Source organism: Salmo trutta, chromosome 20 (assembly GCF_901001165.1).
Source record: "Salmo trutta chromosome 20, fSalTru1.1, whole genome shotgun sequence".
NCBI classification, from domain to species: Eukaryota; Metazoa; Chordata; class Actinopteri; order Salmoniformes; family Salmonidae; genus Salmo; species Salmo trutta.
Window position 1 is genome coordinate 46424395 of NC_042976.1, and position 23026 is coordinate 46447420.

General features: G+C 40.9%; 1 protein-coding gene across 1 annotated transcript; it reads right to left on the reverse strand.

Annotated features, from left to right (window-relative positions):
- Positions 1–1828: 1828 nt before the first annotated feature.
- Positions 1829–22381, reverse strand: LOC115156179 (actin-related protein 3). Its single transcript, XM_029703532.1, has 12 exons — positions 22182–22381; positions 17251–17306; positions 16762–16874; positions 15308–15418; positions 14529–14624; positions 14179–14286; positions 10921–11064; positions 8616–8789; positions 7335–7427; positions 6997–7122; positions 3682–3765; positions 1829–2885 (listed from the first exon to the last, which is right to left on the reverse strand). Exons 1-12 carry the CDS (start codon positions 22223–22225, stop codon positions 2790–2792), a joined length of 1245 nt encoding a protein of 414 aa, XP_029559392.1. The 5' UTR covers positions 22226–22381; the 3' UTR covers positions 1829–2789.
- Between the last annotated feature and the right edge of the window lie 645 nt (positions 22382–23026).

The following is a 23026-nucleotide window of genomic DNA, read 5'->3' on the forward strand; positions in this document are numbered from 1 at the left end:
CCATCCACTATATAATTTCAAGATACAGTTGAAGTCAGAAGTTTACATACACCTTAGCCAAATACATTTAAACTCAGTTTTTCACAATTCCTGACATTTAATCCTAGTAAAAATTCCCTGTTTTAGGTCAGTTAAGATCACCACTTTATTTTAAGAATGTGAAATGTCAGAATAATAGTAGAGAAAATTATTTCTTTCAGCTTTCATTTCTTTCATCACATTCCCAGTGGGTCAGAAGTTTACATACACTCAATTAGTATTTGGTAGCATTGCCTTTAAATTGTTTAACTTGGGTCAAACGTTTCGGGTAGCCTTCCACAAGCTTCCCACAATAAGTTGGGTGAATTTTGGCCCATTCCTCCTGACAGAGCTGGTGTAACTGAGCCAGGTTTGTAGGCCTCCTTGCTCGCACACGCTTTTTCAGTTCTGCCCACAAATGTTCTATAGGATTGAGGTCAGGGCTTTGTGATGGCCACTCCAATACCTTGACTTTGTTGTCCTTAAGCCATTTTGCCACAACTTTGGAAGTATGCTTGGGGTCATTGTCCATTTGGAAGACCCATTTGCAACCAAGCTTTAACTTCCTTACTGATGTCTTGAGATGTTGCTTCAATATATCCACATCATTTTACTTCCTCGTGATGCCATCTATTTTGTGAAGTGCACCAGTCCCTCCTGCAGCAAAGCACCCCCACAACATGACGCTGCCACCCCCGTGCTTCACGGTTGGGATGGTGCTTTTCAGCTTGCAAGCCTCCCCCTTTTTCCTCCAAACATAACGATGGTCATTATGGCCAAACAGTTCTATTTTTGTTTCATCAGACCTTTGTCCCCATGTGCAGTTGCAAACTGTAGTCTGGCTTTTTGATGTCGGTTTTAGAGCAATGGCTTCTTCCTTGCTGAGCGGCCTTTCAGGTTATGTCGATATAGGACTGGTTTTACTGTGGATATAGATAATTTTGTACCTGATTCCTCCAGCATCTTCACAAGGTTCTTTGCTGTTGTTCTGGGATTGATTTGCACTTTTCGCACCGAAGTACGTTCATCTCTAGGAGATAGAACAAGTCTCCTTCCTGAGCGGTATGACAGCTGCATGGTCCCATGTTGTTTATACTTGCGTACTACTGTTTGTACAGCTGAACGTGGTACCTTCAGGCGTTTGGAAATTGCTCCGAAGGATGAACCAGACTTGTGGAAGTCTTGGCTGATTTCCTTTGATGTCAAGCAAAGTGGCACTGAGTTTGAAGGTAGGCCTTGAAATATATCCACAGGTACACCTCCAATTGACTCAAATTATGTCAATTAGCCTATCAGAAACTTATAAAGCCATGACATAATTTTCTGGAATTATCCAAGCTGTTTAAAGGCAGAGTCAACTTTAGTGTATGTGAACTTTTGACCCACTGGAATTGTGATACAGTGATAAGTGAAATAATCTGTCTGTAAACAATTGTTGGAAAAATTACTTGTGTCATGCACAAAGTAGATGTCCTAACAGACTTGCCAAAACTATAGTTTAACAAGAAATTTGTGGAGCGGTTAAAAAACGAGTTTTAATTACTCCAACCTAAGTGTATGTAAACTCCCGACTTCAACTGTATAGTCTAGATGTTCTTATTTAATATGTCTGACAAATTATTGCACATGAGTGAATTATCAAAGCACTGGACAATTAGAGACAAGGCAAACAAGAACCCAGTCAAAAACGTGTCCTAGTTTTGTTTTATCGTGGGCTGGAGCTCTTTATATGACATTGTGGTGTTGATTGTGTTTGTTGCGTCTTCTGTTTGTTGCTGTAAAAACAAAAGTCCAGTCAAGCACTGAGAAACAAATTTGAGCCTTTATTGGAATGTTGTAAGGCATTAAATACACAAATCCCACCTTTTTTGATAATTTGGCATGTAATAAAAAAAAAAAGGCTAACAATACTGGTCCTACAGTCATTCTCTTTCAATTTCATCATAATTATTTTATGAATAGAGTTCTCTTTTCTTTCTTTCACTGCAATATAGAAGAGGAAATCTGGAATGGTCGAAAGTAAAAGCAGAGGCGTGTTAATGTAGAATTAAAAGGGAAATAGCAAGGACAGACATGGGTAGAATAATGAGGGAGAGAACGTTTTCTAACTTAAAAAAATACTGTGTATCAAAGCTGCATTGTGGGTTAAAATGGTCACTTGCTGATACTGGTATGCATTTACATTTTTCTCCCCGGATATCCCAAGTTTTACATATAAAAAACCTTTGTATGAAATATAAACAAGCTCTTGCTGTGGTACATAAAGTGAAGTGCATTTGAAGCAGAAAAAAAAAATGTAAAGGAGACATTAATATGTTCTATAACCTTGCCATGATCAACAATAGCTTGAGTTGCCAGATATTCCCTGGACTCAAGTTCTACAAACATAAATAATGTTTTATGACTTCTAGTTTTATTATCATCATCAATATTATTGTCACCATCAAATCCCCCACCACCATCACGCTTTCAGCATGTTGCTCGACAGATCCGGAAATGATTTTTTATAGTTTTGGTTTAGAAACCATATTTCCCTCATTAAAAAAAACAACAAAAAAAAACATTTCCAATAAATTTTCCAGCCGGACTGTGTTTGGTCTGGTCTCTTTTTTCCTTTTTTAAAATTCTGTATCGCCTCTCGTTCTGTACATCCAGAATGAACGAGCAATCAAAAATCACAAACGCACCAACCCTGACCCCCTCCCATGACCACCCCCTACCCTCCCAACCCAACCCACCCTGCCTAACCATTAGATATTGGAGGGCCACAGTTAAGACATGACTCCGAACACGGGGTTGTGACGACAGATGCTGGGCCCGATCTCCTCATAGTCCTTTTTGGTGTGGCATACCTGGTAGAACTCAGGCTAGAAAAGAGAAAGCAATGTGTTGACATTTGGCATATTTGAATAAAAGAGAAAAAACGAAAACGTTGAAAACAAATGATCTTAAAGACATAAAAAAAAAAAGAGTGTGGGTTAGGGTTTTTCTATCTAAAAAGACATGTTTAAGATGCCCGTCTCTACCATACAAACCAAAGGACATTCCGTTAAATATAAATAAATATATATATATAATTATCTACAGTATATGTCCTTATTAACCGAAGACTAAAAGCATTTAATGCTGTAAAATGTCAGTGATGACACAACCCACTTTAAAGTCACATCCTACAGTACCGGAGTTCCTGTTCTAAAAAGGTGTTATTCAGTTGACTAATGCAATGTTGTAAACTCGCAACAATCACAATGAACATTATCAATGGATGCCCCTGATTACATTATGGATGATTCCCTTTGACATTGGAATTATACACAATTACTTTGGCATTTCAATCGGGTTACAAGGAAACTGGAAGATAGTATGCCCTTAGAGTAAACACAAAATGGCAGTAATCATGCTGACAATGCAAATCACTGATATTAAGCTAAAGTGCTGACAGTAACCTTTTATCGCATCATCTTGGACTACATTCTAGGGAGGTTAGTTAAGCAGATGGCACATAAATAATTTTCTGAATTACATTTAAAATTATTTTAAAAAATTTACTATGTGACAAGTTAGATTTTTCCTTGTCATTTGAATTTTGTTCCAAAGAACACGACAGAATTTCTACAATTCCACTTATAATACCGTTTTCCCCCACAGAATAGCAATACTTACAGTTGAGGCTAACATGGATCCTCCAAACCACACTGCATATCTCTGCATATGATGAGTGATGACTTGCACATCAATTGGTTTGGGCTGAGAAGGCAAAAGCAAAAACAGAAATAAATAATGTTAGGGTTTTTTCTGGATCAAATAGTTATTTTTTTTTATTTTACCTTTATTTAACTAGGCAAGTCAGTTAAGGACAAATTCTTATTTTCAATGACGGCCTAGGAACAGTGGGTTAACTGCCTTGTTCAGGGGCAGAACGACAGATTTGTACCTTGTCAGCTCGGGGAATCGAACTTGCAACCTTTCGGTTACTAGTCCAACGCTCTAACCACGAGGCTACACTGCGTGGCAATGGGCACAGTCGGCGCGGCTGAATTTTACAGAACATTTTAGAGGCCCCCCATCTTGGCGGTGTAAAGCCAATTTAATGCAATTCTACACATTTAGCCAGTTTTAAATCTAATTTCCTGCAATTCCATGCATTTTGCCATGGCTAATGGTGTGTTCTTTTGCTCAAAAATTACGAAATCAAAATCGCTAAATAGATTGTTTTTGAATATTCAATTCCCCTGTGACTGTCTAGCTTTTATTTTGGTGATTGAGAACTAACAAAGATTACATTATAAAAATAAAAATAAATAAAAATAGGTCCATTATCTTTTTTGCATACAGTGCATTCGGAAAGTATTCATACCCCTTCACTTTTTCCACATTGTTACATTCAGACTTATTCTAAAAATGATTAAATTGTTAGTTTTTTCCTCAATCTACACACAATATCCCATAATGACAAAGCAAAAACAGGTTTTTAGAATGTTTGCAAATATGTTACAAATAAACTGAAATATCACATTTACTTAAGTATTCAGACCCTTTATTGAAGCACCTTTGGCAGCTATTACAGCCTTGAGTCTTCTTGGGTATGACGCTACAAGCTTGGCACACCTGTATTTGGGGAGTTTCTCCCATTCTTCTCTGCAGATCCTCTCAGGCTCTATCATGTTGGATGAGGAGTGTCGCTCCTGCATTGTCTTGGCTTTGCGTTTAGGGTCGTTGTCCTGTTCTCCCATCTCCACAGAGGAACTCTATCCGGTTCTTGGTCACCTCCCTGACCAAGGCCCTTCTCCCCGATTGTTGAGTTTGGCCAGAAGGCCAGCTCTTGGAAGAGTCTTAGTGGTTCCAAACTTCTTCCATTAAAGAATGATAGAGGCCACTGTGTTCTTGGGGCTCTTCAATGCAGACATTTTTTGGTACCCTTCCCCAGATATGTGCCTTGAGACAATTGTGTCTCGGAGCTCTACGGACATATCCTTCGACCTCATGGCTTGGTTTTTGCTCTGACATGCACTGTCAACTGTGAGACCTTATGCCTTTCCAAATCATGTCCAATCAATTAAATTTACCCCAGGTAGACTCCAATGTTTCTACTCCAATTGTACAAACATCTCAGGGATGATCAATGGAAACAGGATGCACCTGAGCTCAATTACGAGTCTCATAGCAAAGAGTCTGAATACTTATGTAAATAAGGAATTACATTTTCAAACATTTTGAAAAACGGTTTTCGCTTTGTCATTATGAAGCATTGTGTGTAGATGGATTAAACACAAACATTCCTCATCAATTTTAGAATGAGGCTGTAATGTAACAAAATGTGGAAAAGGGGAAGGGGTCTGAAAACCTTCCGAATGCACTGTACTTAATATCTTGGTTTTAGTCGTTTATGTTTACACTGAAAGCATAAGGTCCAATGCAGCAGTTTTTTTTCATCTCTATATGAAATCATTTCTGGGTAACAATGAATTACCTTACTCTGTTTTCAATTAAAATGGTCAAAAAGAGACAAATTGTTTGTCAGCATAGAGCAATTTTTTCTAGGACTGCCGGAGTGGTCTAAGTGGGGCGGGGGAAACTAGCCATTATGGGCAGAGGTGTGGAACTCTTTCTTATTGGTCTATTAACATATTTGGGCTAGGGGGCAGTATTTTGACGTCCGGATGAAAAGCGTGCCCAAAGTAAACTGCCTGTTACTCAGGCCCAGAAGCTAGGATATGCATTTAATTGGTAGATTTGGATAGAAAACACTCAAAAGTTTCTAAAACTGTTAAAATAATGTCTGTATAACAGAACTGATATGGCAGGCGAAACCCCGAGGACAAAAAATAAAAAAAAATTCAGCCTACCACTGTTTCCAATGGCTGTCATGTTTATTATGAGGCGAAATCCTCCCAGATTGCAGTTCCTAGGGCTTCCACTAAATGTCAACAGTCATTAGAAAGGGATTCAGGCTTGTTTTTGGAAAAATGAGCTAGAATTTGTAGTTTTTCTAAGTGGCTCCCATTTTGGCTGTAGTGTTTTCATGCGCGTGGATGAGAGCGCGTTCTTTGTTGTTTATCTCCAGTAAAGACAATAACGATTCTCTGTCTTAAATTTTATCGTTTATTTACGTATTAGGGTACCTGAGGTTTGATTATAAACGTTGTTTGACTTGTTTGGAGAAGTTTATTGGTAACGTTTGGGATTCATTTTGTATGCATTTTGAAGGAGGGAAACCGGTGGATTATTGAATGAAGCGTGCCAGCTAAACTGAGTTTTTGGGGTTATAAAGAAGGACTTTATCGAACAAAAGGACCATTTGTGATGTAGCTGGGACCTTTTGGAGTGCCAACAGAAGAAGATCTTCAAAGGTAAGGCTTTTATTATATCGCTATTTCTGACTTTCGTGGCGCACCTGCCTGGTTGATCATGCTTTTGTATGCGGGGCACTGTCCTAAGATAATCGCATGGTGTGCTTTCGCCGTAAAGCCTTTTTGAAATCTGACACAGCAGCTGGATTAACAAGAAGTTAAGCTTTATTTTGATGTATGACACTTGTATTTGCATGAATCTTAAATATTTCTAATTCTGTAATTTGAATTTCGCGCTCTGCAATTTCACCGGATGTTGTCGAGGTGGGTCGCTAGCAGGCTGCCTGCACCAGAAAGGTTAACTAAGTCTTTCCAAAAAGCTCTTATATTAAAAGAGCATTTTCACAGTATTATTCCAACCTCAGTGTGATATAAAACACAAGTTGACTGCACTGGGCCTTTAATAACATTAAAAAAATGCTTGGAATTAGGCATCCCAAAAAAAACACTTAGGTGGTCAGCCCAAGGATTTCAATGGCTGAAAAATCCCTGGCATTTCTCTGCCAAAACAGTAGCTGATTACAAGCTCTGACTAATAACAGCAGGGATTAAGAGCTTGACGGGACCACTTCTGTAAGAAAACAGGAACAGCTCTAGTAAGGTTACCATAACTAGGTACTGCTCTCACCTTGAGCTTGCCCCCACTCAGCTCCTCACTCATCTTGAGCCTGGCGTCCACAGTCCTCTTCAGGTCCCTCTGCAGGCGCCGCCCAAAGTCCCTGAACATGGTGGAGCCGCCTGACAGGACAATGTTCTGGAGAGAGGAACACAGTGGGATGTGTCAGATATTGTGGCAAATAAAGGGGGTTCAACTCGTTCACACGCACATACAGAACATTTTGATATTGAAAGGACTTGCGGACCAGAGAGCTGATAAGTCTGTTCAAGTCAAACCTCAAATGCTTATCGGATATTAATGGGATGTGGTTTTAACCAAGATCTATGTAGTTCCAGGGATAGGATTACCTTGTAAAGAGGACGTCTGACATCAATGGGGCAGTTCTGGATAACCTCGTCCACAACTTCGGAGATGGGCTGGGTGAAGTCAGGATTGGCAAACTGGGGGATTTTAAGGAAGAGTGAAGGGAGAAGAAAAGTGTGAGAGAGAATTTATAAATTGTATACACATCCACGTTCACAGAAACATATCTTAAAGAATATTTTCACCATTTTAAAGATGTCTATCTCCATCATTCACTCCGGCCTCTGCAGCCCTGAACTGCACAACTCCTCTTCTGCCTGTAATTTGTGATTATAGGACATTGTAGGACACCCCACATTTTCGGGGGGAAAAAATATGTATTTAAAAATGTTTATTGTTGAATATAAAACTAAAAACACCAGCAAATCAGCGCCAAGTGATTTACATTTTGGAAATGTGTTCCAAAGTACTCCCACACATAAGAGATACAGGTAACTGCCAAATAAAGAAAACACCTAAATAAAGTGTCTTAAAAGGGCAAGTGACAACAACTTCAATGCACCTTGGCATAGATTCTACAAGTGTCTGGAACTCTAATGGAGGGATGAGACAATTCTTCGACGGGAAATTCTACTATTTGGTGTTTTGTTGGTGGAAAAATGCCGTCTCAGGCGCCGCTCCAGAATCTTCCATAAGTGAGCAATTGGATTGAGATCTGGTGACTGAGACGGTCATGACATATGGTTTACATTGTTTTCATGCTCATCAAACCATTCAGTGATCATTAGTGCGCTGCGGATGTGGGGGCATTGTCATCCTATGGGAACATAGCCATGGTAGCCAAAATAATGGCCTGCCCAACATTTTTAAACATGATGGGATGTGAAATGCTTAATTAACTCAGGAACCACACCCTGTATCCCTCGTTTACTTTTTTTGCAGGTAAGAGTACATGTGATCGTATACAAACGTAAGCCAGGTTTGAAATAATGATTTTTTTGGTCAAATATTATATCCGTTTGGGCTTCTTGCGGTCAATTTGCAGTCTACAAATTATTTATAATTATGTTCCGGCCGCATACCATCTGCTCAAGAAGAAATCGACCCGCGGCTGAATCTAGCTGATGATCCCTGATGTAGGATTACTCTACTATGATGGTCCTTACCACAAATGTTTAGCTATGACCTGGGGGTCAGAGTTAATATTATGCTAATGCCCGATGACACTGAAGAGAACATTTCCCACTCATGGTATGCTAGTCCAATTAGCATAGCGCTAACCTCTTGCTATGAAGCAGTTTAACAGCATAGTGCTAACTGCTTACCTCTGGGTGGAAGAAGATCTCAGGGCCAAGGAAGCGCTCGTAGCCCACGTCGACAGTGAACTCCTTCTTGCTGATGTTGTTAATTCCAGTGTACTGCTTGATCCACTTGGAGCCGTCCGTGTCGTACTTGTTGAACTCTTTCACTAGGTCAGGACACACGTAGCTGAAACGCTCCTGGTGGAAAAATACATGTATTTATTTAACCTAGGCAAGTCAGTTGAGAACAAATTCTTATTTACAATGACTGCAAAACCCGGTCGACGCTGGGTCAATTGTGCGCCGCCTTATGGGACTCCCAATCCCGGCTGGATGTGATACAGCCTGGATACAAACTAGAGACTGTAGTGACGCCTCTTGCACTGAGATGCAGTGCCTTAGACCGCTGCGCCACTCGGGAGCAAGGTGTGGAGGACAAAGCGTGAGTGGATGCTGAAGTACAGTGTAACTGGTTACATACTGTATGTTACATTCTGTAGGGTCAGTGTGGTCCACAGTACTTACAGAGCTGGACTGAAACTTTTTTTAAAGTTCAATAGTAATTTATTTCAATTTTCTTTCTTTTAGTAGATGTGTTTAAAGGTCTTTGATCTTGGTGAGCAATACAACTCAGGAAGTAATTCATTCCACAGTATCTCTAGAGATAAATCAGATCAAGCCCGAACTGTCCGGTCTGGGCTTCTTTTACACGTGCTATGTTAGGTTAGTTTAGGGCAGACACAGAAAGGGAGAGAATAGACAGAAAAATGTGCAATCGAGAGGGATAGAAAGCGTCACCTGAAAATACCTGATCTAAGTGATTGATTGCTGGTACTCAGCAGTCATAGAAGTATGTCTTATTTTCTTTGAAGAACTCCTAAAATAGTGATTACTTGTGATAAGCAGTAATGAAGTCACTACCATCATGGTGTATTGCTGTATTCTGTGTTGTTACAGCATTCAACCCACATAATGCATAGTACATTTAATGTTTTAAAAAATGTAATCGAACCAAAACCATTAATTGCTCAACACTAGTACCCGCATGATTCCGTCCCTGTTTAGACCATGATTTTGGACCTAATTACATTCTAAATTATTTTCTTACGAGTTTCCAACAACACAGGACTCCACTTAAACAATCCTACAAAATACAGATTTTGGTAGAGACAAATGCAAATGATTAGACAGATATTTTTTAAGAGCAAGAACATTGCATACAAATCAAGCTACCAATTGCAGTCAGAGATAAAGTCTCAGTAGGATGAAAAGAGTGTTTGTTTTTCAACCCGAGACAAACAATGACCTTCAACAGTACGCCCAAAAAAGGATTTAGACGAGCCTTTCAATAAAAAATGTACTGCTTTGGATCAAGAAGGGAAGGGAGGTGAATCCCAATTGATTCTGGTGAAAACAAGGAGCAATTACAAGCTTGGGGTTACACCACACCCTTTGAACCACCTGGGGAGTCAAGTCGTCCATCTTGAAGTGTAAACTTAAACAATCAAAAACAGAACTGCATCCGTGTCCCACGTTTCAAACTACCTTACAAAAGAGAAGCCTGAACATCAAGTGATGTTCTTAGCAGGAGGTATTAAACTTACCGGTAGAACAATGGCGCCACCTAGTGTTATAGTCAAACTACAGACAAGGTCAGAATTATACATTTCCAATTGTAGACATCTTGGTTCATTTATTTATTCATTTATATTTCATAAAAAAATCTGAGTTGTGTTAGCAATGTTCAAATACTCAGTCAACTTCCACTGCAAACAGTGACAAAATCTGAACTGGGTGAGTGGTGGTAGAGGAATGCTGTTGGGGCGCATACCTTCATTGAATGAAAGTGCTGGACAATAATGAGAGCGGTAGACTAGTTGTTGGAGAAAGACAAAACAGTGGGACTTCTGCCAAAGTGGTCGGTCCAGGACCCAGGACCAGAGTGACAAGTGTTATGATGCAGTAGCGCGAGTTGTGAGGAACTGTCTGACTGTTGTTATCAAGCCAAGCTAGTATGCTACTGCAATGTAGAATTCACCTTGTAAATCGCACCCCAAAACAGTTCTTGAGAAAGCACAAGATATTTTGTTGAATTCTCACAAAATGGCTTAGGGAACCGCAACAGAGTATGTTATTCCTGTGTGAAAATGCCCTTAGGCAACACAGGATAGTTTCAATTTAAAATCAGCATTCTGGAAAACCTTGCCTCAGAGAACCAGGGATACGGTTGAGAATTTGGTCTAGGATTGGCTCCTTGACTGTACTATGAACCGCAATGGTTGGTGAGTGGAGTAGTGGTTGACGGGAAACATAGTTCACTGTGACCTACCTTGACTGCCTTGGCCGTTTCCAGGGACTGCTCTGGGGGGATGCCCACCTCCCGCTCCCTCAGAAGCTGCTGGGTGAAGTAGGTGATGTCACGACCCGCGATGGGGATGTGCTTTATGCAGCTGCCGATGACGTAGCCCTCAGCCTACAGCAACACAAAAAGAAAGATGGTTCAGAGCTCACAATGTCTAGGGTGAGGTGACATCACAGCATATAAGAATAAATAGGTCAACGTAGATGCACGTGTTTAAATAACGCTCATGCCAGATTTACACTATTGTGCCGAACTAAACTGTACTGTGCTGGCCTGGATATTTTCTTTTCACATTGTCCTTTCCAGCAACTATGGTGGATGTGTAGTCAAGCCAGCCCAGTACAGTTTGGCTCAATAGTTAGAAAAAGGGATCAGTGAATATATAACTGACTATTCTTTTAGCAACATTGAATAGGCATATTTTTCTATCATAGAAGCATTACATGCTCACATCCTGAATTATGTTTGGCTGACTTTCTGTATGTTAAGCAGTGGCTTGTGCATCCTACAAAATGCTGACTTAATCTCCACTGACCACACAACGTGTGTTCTTGCAATACGTTTACTTGCCAGGAAGTTCCTCCTGTATCTAAGGCTGTGTGTCAAAAGCATAGTGGCCTACTTTGATAGTTGCCTTCATCTGCACTGATTGAAAAGAAATGGACAAAAGAAAACATGCGCATGATAGTAATCTTTCCCTGGCTTTTGCCCATCCAGTCTTTTTTTATACTGAACAAAAATAAACAACATGTAAAGTGTTGGTCCCATGTTTCATGAGCTGAAATAAAAGATCCCAGAAATGTCCCATACGCACAAAGCTTATTTCTCTCACATTTAGTCACAAATTTGTTTACATCCCTGTAATTTCTCCTTTGCCAAGACAATCCATCCATCTGACAGGTGTGGCATATCAAGAAGCTGATTAAACGGCATGATCATAACACAGGTGCACATTGTGCTGGGGACAATAAAATGGCCACTAAAATGTGCAGTTTTGTCACAGAATAATGCCAGAGATGTCTCAAGTTGAGGTAGTGTGCAATTGGTATGCTGACTGCAGGAATGTCCACCAGAGCTGTTGCCAGAGAATTGAATGTTCATTTCTCTACAATGTCGTTTTAGAGAATTTGGCAGTACGTCCAACCGGCCTCAAAAACACAGACCACTTCTAACCACGCCAGCCCAGGACCTCCACATGCGGCTTATCCTGCAGGATCGCCTGAGACCAGCCACGCAGACAGCTGATGAAACTGAGGAGCATTTCTGTCTGTAATAAAGACCATTTGTTGGGAAAAAACAAATTCTGATTGGCTGGGCCTGGCTCCTCAGTGGTTGGGCCAGGCTCCCCAGTGGGTGGGCCTATGCCCTCCAAGGCCCACCCATGAAACAGGCAAAGGAGGCCACTGAGAATTATTGAGACACATGCAGGATCAGGGGTCTGGCTGAGGGAGCCTTTCGCTGGGACCATGGTTGTGTTCAGTATGACACGCAGTAGAAAAACATTTAGCAATGGAACACAAAAATCTGTGTTCCTATTGGACAAAGTTCAGGTTGTAAATTTGTCTCTCTGTTTAAAAAAAATCCCTATACTCTCTGGGTGTTTCTCAATATGCATACTACCCTGACTCCACACTCATGCTCAGAGTGCATTCTCTCGACCACGTTCACTTGAGTACGTTCTTGTGAGGATGAGTGTAGAGAATGCATAAAACAATACATTTGAGAAGCACACACTGCCCCTACTGTATTACCTCACGCTTCATCTCCCCATTCACTGAGCCTTCTTCCAAGATATACCCATAGCAAGTGTTTTACTTGATAATTATCAGCTACATACAGTGCATTCGGAAAGTATTTAGACCCCTTCCCTTTTTCCACATTTTGTTACGTTACAGCCTTATTCAAATATTGATTACATTTAAAAAAATCCTCAATCTATACACAACACGAAAATCTATGACAACACGAAAACAGGTTTTTAGAAATTAAAATATAAAAAATAAAATACAGAAATACCGTATTTACATAAGTATTCAGACCCTTTGCTGAGAGTCGAAATTGAGCTCAAGTGCATCCTGTTTCCATTGATCATCCTTGAGATGTTTCTCCAACTTGGTTGGAGTGTATGTCAGAGCAAAAACCAAGCCATGAGGTCGAAACCAAGCACCATCCCTACGGTGAAGCATGGTAGCAGCATCATCATGCTGTGGGGATGTTTTTCAGCAGCAGGGACTGGGAGACTAGTCAGGATCGAGGGAAAGATGAACGGAGCAAAGTACAGAGAGATCCTTGATGAAAACCTGCTTCAGAGTGCTCAGGACCTCAGACTGGGGGGGAAGGTTCACCTTCCAACAGGACAATGACCCTAAGCACACAGCCAAGACAACGCAGGAGTGGCTTCGGGACAAGTCTCTGAATGTCTGAGTAGCCCAGACAGATATCTAAAAACCTGTTTATGCTTTGTCATTATGGGGTATTGTGTGTAGATTGATAGGGGAAAATAATATTTAAATCAATTTTAGAATAAGGCTGTATTTGTATGTGAAAAAAGTCAAGGGGTTCTGAATACTTTCAGAATGCACTTTATATGAATTGTAATAATGTAGCTAACCAGATAGTTTAACTGGCAAAAATGACCTAAAACTAATATTATGCAAGATAGCCATGAAGAATTTAACCTCTGGCTAGCTAACAGTACTAGTAGCTAGCCCATTTTGACTTATTATGGGCTTGCGATCTATGGTACGTAGGCAGGTAAACATGCCAAAATTAACAGCATTTATTTATTAACGTATCAAGATAAAATATTGTAGTCAGCCAACATATGAGATGTGAATAGGCAACATTTCGCTCCTTGTATTTTCTCTCACTTAAACTCAAATAATGGACAAAATTGATTTCAAGAAATGTTGCATAATTTTTTACGTGGTTATGTCACATTTCTTTGCATACTTTCCGTTGAAGCTTGCATCTATGCATGCTTCAAAATATGTACAAACGGAGTACGCATTTGAGAAGTGCCCTCCATGCTCCGTTTCGCATACTTTAATTTGGACTCATACTCCGACCCTCCCGTGAGCACAGTAGTATGCATTTTGAGAAACACTGCGCGTGTGTGTGTGTGCACTGTATAGCGTGTGCACATGAGTGAATGTGTGTAATAGATCAGTCTTTTCTGTCAGACGTGAGAAGGCTTTCCTCAGATCAGGTGTGTTTGTCACTCACCACAGGGATAACGTGGGTGACTCCGTCTCCGCTGTCGATGACCGTCCCCGTCAGTGTCCTCTCCCCCACCTGTCTGGATGTCCAGGAGGCCGCCAGCGCCAGGACAGCCTTGGGTATGAGAACAAGGTCAATGTGACACCATTGTAAAACAACACTGAGGGTGTCCATGATGTCATTGACCACATTATTTAAACACAACATTAAACAGCAGGGGGCAGTGGCAGTTAGGAAGTCTGTGTTTTACATAAAAGCATAAAGGCTGTGTGTGTGTGTGTGTGTGTGTGTGTGTGTGTGCAAGTGTTTGTTTCTGATAGATATAAATAGTGTTCCCAGGGATGAGGAGGCCATACCTGCACTGCAATGTAGAGCCCTGGGACGTTGAAGGACTCAAACATGATCTCTGCTGTATACTCTCGGTTCTCTGGTGTGTTCAGAGGAGGCTCTGTCTGCAAGAGGACACCACAGTACTGGGAGTTAGACTTCAACCCAGACACACTAATCCAACCAGCATCAGATTTATTAACAACCACATCACCCTCAATTACAGGTAAAAGTCTATGCTACGTACCTAAAGAAAAGGTTTTAGTTACAATGTATTACAACAGCCTTAGTGTTCCCCCTACATTCATTTATCAGCAGCTTAAAATTGAAAAAAAAAAAGACAAGAAAATGTATATTTTTATTCTCCTGAGACGCGCTTTTAAAATCAGAGTAAGAACTTACATCAGACCGTCCAAGAAACATCCAAGGTAACTAGATAGCGAGCTTGTAATCCTGGAAGTGTAGCCAACCCTATTAAAAGATGTATAGATGTATGGCCCAGAAAGACCCAAGGTTTTTAGCCCACTGTTTTAACCGTTTCGTTTCAGTTCCCTTCACTGGGTGTTCCATTTCACTTGGCTCACAGTGCTGATATAGTCCTACTTCCTCAAGTGTCTTGGCATTTATGACATCACTTTTTATCCAGGGGTGCACAACTCAGGACCTCCAGTTCCGCAGACACATTGGTTTTCATTTCACCCATCAGGTTGTAAAGAGAGCCCACCCTATTTGGCAAGTGTGCCCTCTATCCATCTGTATGGTGTCTTTCTTTCCTGTAAATGTCCCATTTGGACCATGGTCCTCTTACCAACAGAAAGTAGTGGTCCTCAGGCTCCGCCCTCAGGTACTTGAATATCACCTGTTCCATGAACCTCTCCATCAGGTCCCAGTCCTCGACAATGCCGTGACGGATGGGCCACTGTGGGCGAGAGGTCAAAGGTCAATCACACTGGCAAACATACAGGTCCCGGTTTTCCGATAGCGATGGAACTTAGGCTTACGAGTGTTTTAACAATGCTTACAACGGCCGAAGTTCTAACATGCATTTACCAAAACACCACGGAGAGAGAATGTTCGGTAAGTGCGTCGTTGAGGCATGTGTCGATACTGATAGGATCGAAAGACATCGGTGTTCTCGGATCAGCTTTCTCCATTAAAATCTTACCTTAACATTCAAATTATTCCACAATACTGATGACGGATCAGCTCCGAAAAACATATAATCCCTGGCTGCAAATATTAAGGTGGGTTATTCTAATGCTTACCCTACAAAAATGCACTAAATCAAGATTTGGCACATCACTGCCGACATGTTGAAGCAAAATTAAACAGTAGCCTACAATTAGCGAAATATAACTCTATTGAATGAACATGAAATTGATTTGAATATTAATTAATTAATTATTCAGGCCTATGTATCCTATCTTTTAATGCAGTCATCTCAGTTTTCATTTGAAACATATTTTTATCCTTCTCTTGTTTGTAACAATTGCGAAGACATTGGCAACTTTGTACTCATAGTTAACTTCTTTGTGAAGCTACCAGTGGTCACAGAGAGACAAACATTTTGATTCTATGTTTAGTGGATCTCATCTGTGTATAAAGTGACGCGGTAGGGGGGGAAAAAAACGCATATGACGCACTTAGCTGTTCTACGAGAGGTCTGAGGCAGTCGGTAAATAACGAGCATTGTCAAGTGCTATGTCAGTAACGATGGTTTTGGAAAACAGCTCAGAGATTTAACGATGCTCCTACGAAGGTTCTAACTATGAATGCAGCCTTAATACGCTTTTGCAAAACTAGGCCCTGGCTAGTAAATTACTTTGTGACTAAGTACACCAACATCCATTTTAGTCGATGGTTGAATGACACATCAAGTACAAGACCATACAATGAGTAGGCCTGCATGGCCTAGTAGCACATAATGTCCACTAACAAACATTGAGTGCATTGCGTAGTGACAAATAGTCATGTGAAATTAGAGTGACTGGCCGTTGACAGATGCCTCTCTGGTACAGTATACTGGTTTCCGTATTTCCTTGAAATAGGAATCTTTGAAATGCACAGTATGCAAGTTCACATGACAACTTGTAGGCCATTTGTCATGTTCAGTTGGTGGGTTTGTGCTTTGTATTGGTCACATACAAATGGCTCTTCAGGGCTGTCATGTTTGGCATTGGACAGGTTTGCTTGTGGTATATGTGAGTTTTAATATACTGTATTGGGTGGTCCTGTAGCCTTTTTGAGTCATGGGTTTGGTACCTTTGTGGCATAATTGGGCTTGTCTATCCCCTCATCTCCGATGAAGAAGTCCAGGTCGTCCACCCCCTTGACCGTCCTTGATCCAACCTTGGCCGACTCTTTGATTGCAATACCTGGTAGGGATGAGAGAGACGGATGGAGGGAGAAAGAAACACACAAAGAGAGACAGAGACAGAGAGAATCAATTAGACTAAGGTCATGTTTGATGAAAGGGCTTAAGACACAAATCCAGTCAAACACCAAGTGCAAGAGTGACCTACAGTATGCCCTCACTGTTCACTATCCAGCCTTGTATTTCCAAAGCATGGCCCCAAAGAGCTCTAAAATAGAAAAACAGGCCTGAAAACACTTTCAGCATCAATGATATCAGATCATAACCTAGACTCTTTGAAACCGTGTTAGGGCTCTGCTTATTAAAATTACTTTTGTCTAGGCAACAGTTAGGCCTATCCTCAATGTGAGGTGAATCGTCTGGACACATATACCCACATGATGGAACAATGAACTGTGGCTCTGTGTTCCCTGCATACCCCAGCTTAGTGTATCTGAAAGAGAGAAGGCACACCATTAGATTGAACATCACTTGATCACATTTTTTTTGTATGGGTGACACTTTGTAAAAGGAGAAAATAATAAAAATTGATTAGCAGGCATAACCTATAATTTTGGTTAGGCCTAGCTTCTGTGATTTGTATCAATACAACCCCTGTTCTTCCACAGATCAGTTTAGTGCCAACAACTGCAGCTCAACTCTGAATAGCCTACCCTTCAATAGGAAGAGTGTAAAAGGGCATTTGGAATCTAAGGGGCTATTCATACATTTCCCCAAATCCACCACTTGAGTAGAACTCTTAGCATAGCATCATCCTACAACTGGTCAGAGTGCCAGCAGTGTTGCAATTAAGGTTCACTTACACACGGCTAAAGCCTTATCGCAAAATTATAAGCTGCATACAACAGTTAAGTGTTTGTTTACTGTAAATGGGTAGCCTAGAAATCTCGGCCCAAGAGAGCTCATCGTAGTTGCAACATAGGCTACTACCATAAGGATATAAGACACATTGTCTGAGATGCTTTTCAATACCATCGTTTCAGTGCAGTAGGTTAGCCTATAGAAAGTAGGCCTAGTTGCTTTTAAGTCCTATTTTAACAGTATTGTAAATATAACAAGGCCTACCCAATGAGTGAGGAATAACAGAGCTGGTAAGGATTAACATTTTAGTAGCTGCACGTGAAAGACACAAAAAAATAGGCTTGGAGCTTCATTCCACAGAACAGTCCTAGCTTGTCTGGGGTTGCTACCTGCCTCAACAAGCATGTTTCACTACACTCCTAGCAGTGGACATAACCACAGGAGTGCTCAAATCCAAATCGATCCTCAAGCCCCTCCTCACTGAGAGGATCAGATAAGTATAGCCTACAAAATATGACAATGCTTAGGCAACATCCATTCAATCTTCTTAGAAATAGGCCTCTGCAAGTGCCTAAAATGAAGGGTAGGGAATAGAGGTTGATTAGGCATTAGACCTAGGCAAGGCCTGAAATTGTAGCTAGGCTACCGTGTTTGATGAAAGACTATAATGTTTTACATTTTTATTTCACCTTTATTTAACCAGGTAGGCTAGTTGAGAACAAGTTCTCATTTGCAACTGCGACCTGGCCAAGATAAAGCATAGCAATTCGACACATACAACTACACATGGAATAAACAAAACATACAGACAATAATACAGTAAAACAAAAAAAACAAAAAGTCTATATACAGTGAGTGCAAATGAGGTAAGTTAAGGCAATAAATAGGCCATGGTGGTGAAGTAATTACAATATAGCAATTAGACACTGGAATGGTAGATGTGCAGAAGATGAATGTGCAAGTACAGATACTGGGGTGCAAAGGAGCAAGATAAATAAATAAATACAGTATGGGGATGAGGTAGGTAGATGGGCTGTTTACAGATGGGCTATGTACAGGTGCAGTGATCTGTGAGCTGCTCTGACAGCTGGTGCTTAAAGCTAGTGAGGGAGATGTGAGTCTCCAGCTTCAGAGATTTTTGCAGTTCGTTCCAGTCATTGGCAGCAGAGAACTGGAAGGAAAGACGACCAAAAGAGGAATTGGCTTTGGCGGTGACCAGTGAGATATACCTGCTGGAGCGCGTGCTACGAGTGGGTGCTGCTATGGTGACCAGTGAGCTGAGATAAGCCGGGGCTTTACCTAGCAGAGACTTGTAGATAACCTGTAGCCAGTGGGTTTGGCGATGAATATGAAGCGAGGGCCAACCAACGAGAGCGAACAGGTCGCAATGGTGGGTAGTGTATGGGGCTTTGGTGACAAAACGGATGGCACTGTGATAGACTGCATCCAGTTTGTTGAGTAGAGTGTTGGAGGCTATTTTATAGATGACATCACTGAAGTCGAGGATCGGTAGGATGGTCAGTTTTACGAGGGTATATTTGGCAGCATGAGTGAAGGATGCTTTGTTGCGATATAGGAAGCCGATTCTAGATTTAATTTTGGATTGGAGATGCTTAATGTGAGTCTGGAAGGAGAGTTTACAGTCTAACCAGACACCTAGGTATTTGTAGTTGTCCACGTATTCTAAGTCAGAGCCGTCCAGAGTAGTGATGCTGGACGGGTGAGCAGGTGCGGGCAGTGATCGATTGAATAGCACGCATTTAGTTTTACTTGCGTTTAAGAGCAGTTGCAGGCCACGGAAGGAGAGTTGTATGGCATTGAAGCTCATCTGGAGGTTAGTTAACACAGTGTCCAAAGAGGGGCCAGAAGTATACAGAATGGTGTCATCTGCATAGAAGTGGATCAGAGAATCACCAGCAGCAAGAGCAACATCATTGATGTATACAGAGAAGAGAGTAGGCCCGAGAATTGAACCCTGTGGCACACCCATAGAGACTGCCAGAGGTCCGGACAACAGGCCCTCCGATTTGACACATTGAACTCTATCAGAGAAGTAGTTGGTAAACCAGGTGAGGCAATCATTTGAGAAACCAAGGCTGTCGAGTCTGCCAATAAGAATGTGGTGATTGACAGAGTCGAAAGCCTTGGCCAGGTCGATGAATACGGCTGCACAGTAATGTCTCTTATCGATGGCAGTTATGATGTCGTTTAGATGTGTGTGAATTTGAATCAAGGCCTGGTATAGACCAAGTTTGAATAATGATAATGGCCTTACTGTGTGAAATCAAAACTGTTTGCTGAGCATGATAAGCAAATTCCGACTCCACCATAGCCCCAGGTACTACACTTAGCTGCAAGCCTGGCCTGTAACACCTGCATTTGAAACATTTGTTTAGACCAAGAACTGACCCCTACAAAAGAAAAAAAAACATACAGTAGACTACATAAAACAGTGGCTCTTCACAGACCTCCCAACAAAACTGTTATAGAGAAGTGAAGAAAATAAGCCCTACAATAACTCTGCTGCTCCATTTCACTGTTGAGTTCTAAGAATAGCGGCCCACTTGTGCTTGAGGTAAGAGGATGTAGAGTTCAGTTCAAATATTTTGGCTGTCGTGAGCATGACTCATGAGCTATGTGTTGGTGTAGCCTACTCAAGCAGACTTCTGCTGGTCTGGTACTTTAGCATCTTGGCTTTTATAGCAGTTTCAAACATCTACTCTACAAAGGAGTTAGCCTCATTCTCCATCCTGAGCTGTAGTTTTCCAGTCCTCCTTCCCAGTGTGGACCGGATGCACTAGCCTAACTAATAGCCCAAATGGAGCAGGGAAGATAAGTGGAGAGGTATGCAGGGAAACATGCGGAGTGAAGAATTCAAATCTCTGTATGGATTGCAAACAATGTAGCATCGTTAGTTAGGCAATAACCCCAACTATAGTATTAAATATAAATCTAGGTCTAGGCTATATCAAATGCCTACATTAGATATCGCTCCTTAAATTAAAATCTGTGCATTAATAGACAGTAAGTAAATCTAACAATTGGGGCTGTGAATTACCAGGGGCTTCACGATAAGATTTTATCACGATACTTAGGTACCAATATGATATGTATTGCAATTCTCACGATTCTATATGCATTGCGATTCGATACTGTGAATCTATTGCGATTCGATGTTCCAAACATATCGCTCACCAAATGTGTGTTGCAGAGGGACAAGAGAGAGCCATGAGAAAACATGTTTTGATCAGTCATGTAAATAAAAGGGCTGGAATCAAATTGGCACCCAATTTAATTAAAAAGAAGACGGAGAACAAGCTATGAAAGGAAAATAGTGGCGTTTTGGTGCAGGTATAGCTGACTAGCGCAAGAATAATATTGCGATAATGTCAAAACGATATATCGTCAAAAATAATATCCTGATACGTAACTGTATCGATTTTTCCCCTCCATCACTTGTGACGGAATGCACAAAAACATTATTGTGTCGCTGAATAACATTTACCAAAGTGATTAACAGCTAAAACAACCTTTATTTAACTAGGCAAGTCAGTTAAGAACACATTATTGCAGGCAACTAGAATGATGTGGTTTATTGCACAGTTCAATAATGAGGGATGATCCTAGGTCCAACTGTTATTAATTCACTGGCTTTTAATAGATCTTGGGACGTGCAATCAGCATATTGGCATTCACAATATTTACAGATGATAAAAAAAAAAGATGGGCATGAAGCAGAAGTATGCACAATCAAAACAAAGTGCTGTAGAACTGTGAGGTCACGCAAATGAGAATCCTCGAACTTTTCTATTGAATACAAACCCGTCTTTGTTATTCAGAAAATTATTAATGTATGGCATCATTTGAGATGGTAAAGGAACGGCTACATTTAGGAAATTAGAGAAGTATGCTAATAAAAAAAACATGTTCAGTTGCCGAAAACGACCATATATGGACTAAAAACCCTGAATGAGGAAGTCGACAATGTAGGAAGTCGCTCTGCGCGTGCTCAAAGCCGGGCATCACCAGTAAGCAAGCACTGCAAAATTACTTATGAAATGAATACCATTAACGATACAAAATTAAACTTTATAATAAACATAGTAGCCCCTTTATACTGTCCATTCAAAGTATTTCCGAAATGCAATATATTATATCCCCAGCAATGAAGAACAGATTGGGTGGATATGTTGTATTGAAAATGCCTTTCCAACAGGAAGAAAACATTTTCTGATGATGATAGCAAATAGCAGGCGTATAGCTAGCCATCTAGTGAATACAGCATAAATGTATGTTAAGTCAAGTGCTGTTAAAACAGCCGTACGATAACAGCCTAACAAAACACGTTAGTTTTGCAATAAATGGCCAAAGGTTACATTGATTCAATGTATTAGCAAGCTATAGCTAGCACACACACACCCAGTTGCTGACAGCGATGGGCTCCGAGTCGGTGACACCCAAAATCTCGGTACGCTGTCTGCAAGGCGGTCTAGTTTGAATAGCTTACCCTGTACCGCAGTCGACAACACACGCCGGTAATCGTCCTGCCATCTCGTGTGCTTCTGGTAATCACAAATGTTTTCTGTTAATCGATAGCTGTCTGTGTCGGTTGGAGGATATTGCAAACCGTCCACAGGCGGAAACCTGAACCTGCACAAAGTACAGTTTCTAGCGTTACTTCCGCACTCGGTCTAGGGCAGGCAAGATGGCTGACGCCGGGGAGCGCTTGAGTGATGCAGGCAGATTCAGCTTCACAGCTGTCAATCACAGTGGCCCCTGAGAGCAAAGCATCAACACTGCCAGGGGAATAAAACGTGACACAATAGGTGGTTGTGCCTAAATAAAATCCTTATAACTTTATTAGAACTAATCAAATAATATAATGCTGCAATGGTCAATATTGGCCCAGGGCACATCAATTTAAATAGACAAATTCTGTGGACCAGGTTTGAGATCAAATCCAGAATTTGAGTTTTACAGTGCTACGCAATTAACCTATTGAATTGTTATTCAAACATGCATTAGACATCCTGAAATTCATGAATCTACAGTATTATGTCAACATACACTTAGTTTCCTTCCAATTTATCTATGTTGCCATATACTGATGTGTGTTGCATGTTGTTCCCTCAATTTCCATATAATTCCATCAGATTCCATAAATCAACCAAACAATTCTGAACAATTTCTTAATAGACCTTTCCAAAATTGTCATTAGATACAATGGGTCATCATCATGACCATCATATCATCATCATCAGACAGATACAATATGTCATTCAGCACTGAGAATATCCCCAAATGATCTGTCTGGTTCCCACTGTCTCTGTTTTTCTGACAAATCCAAGCAAA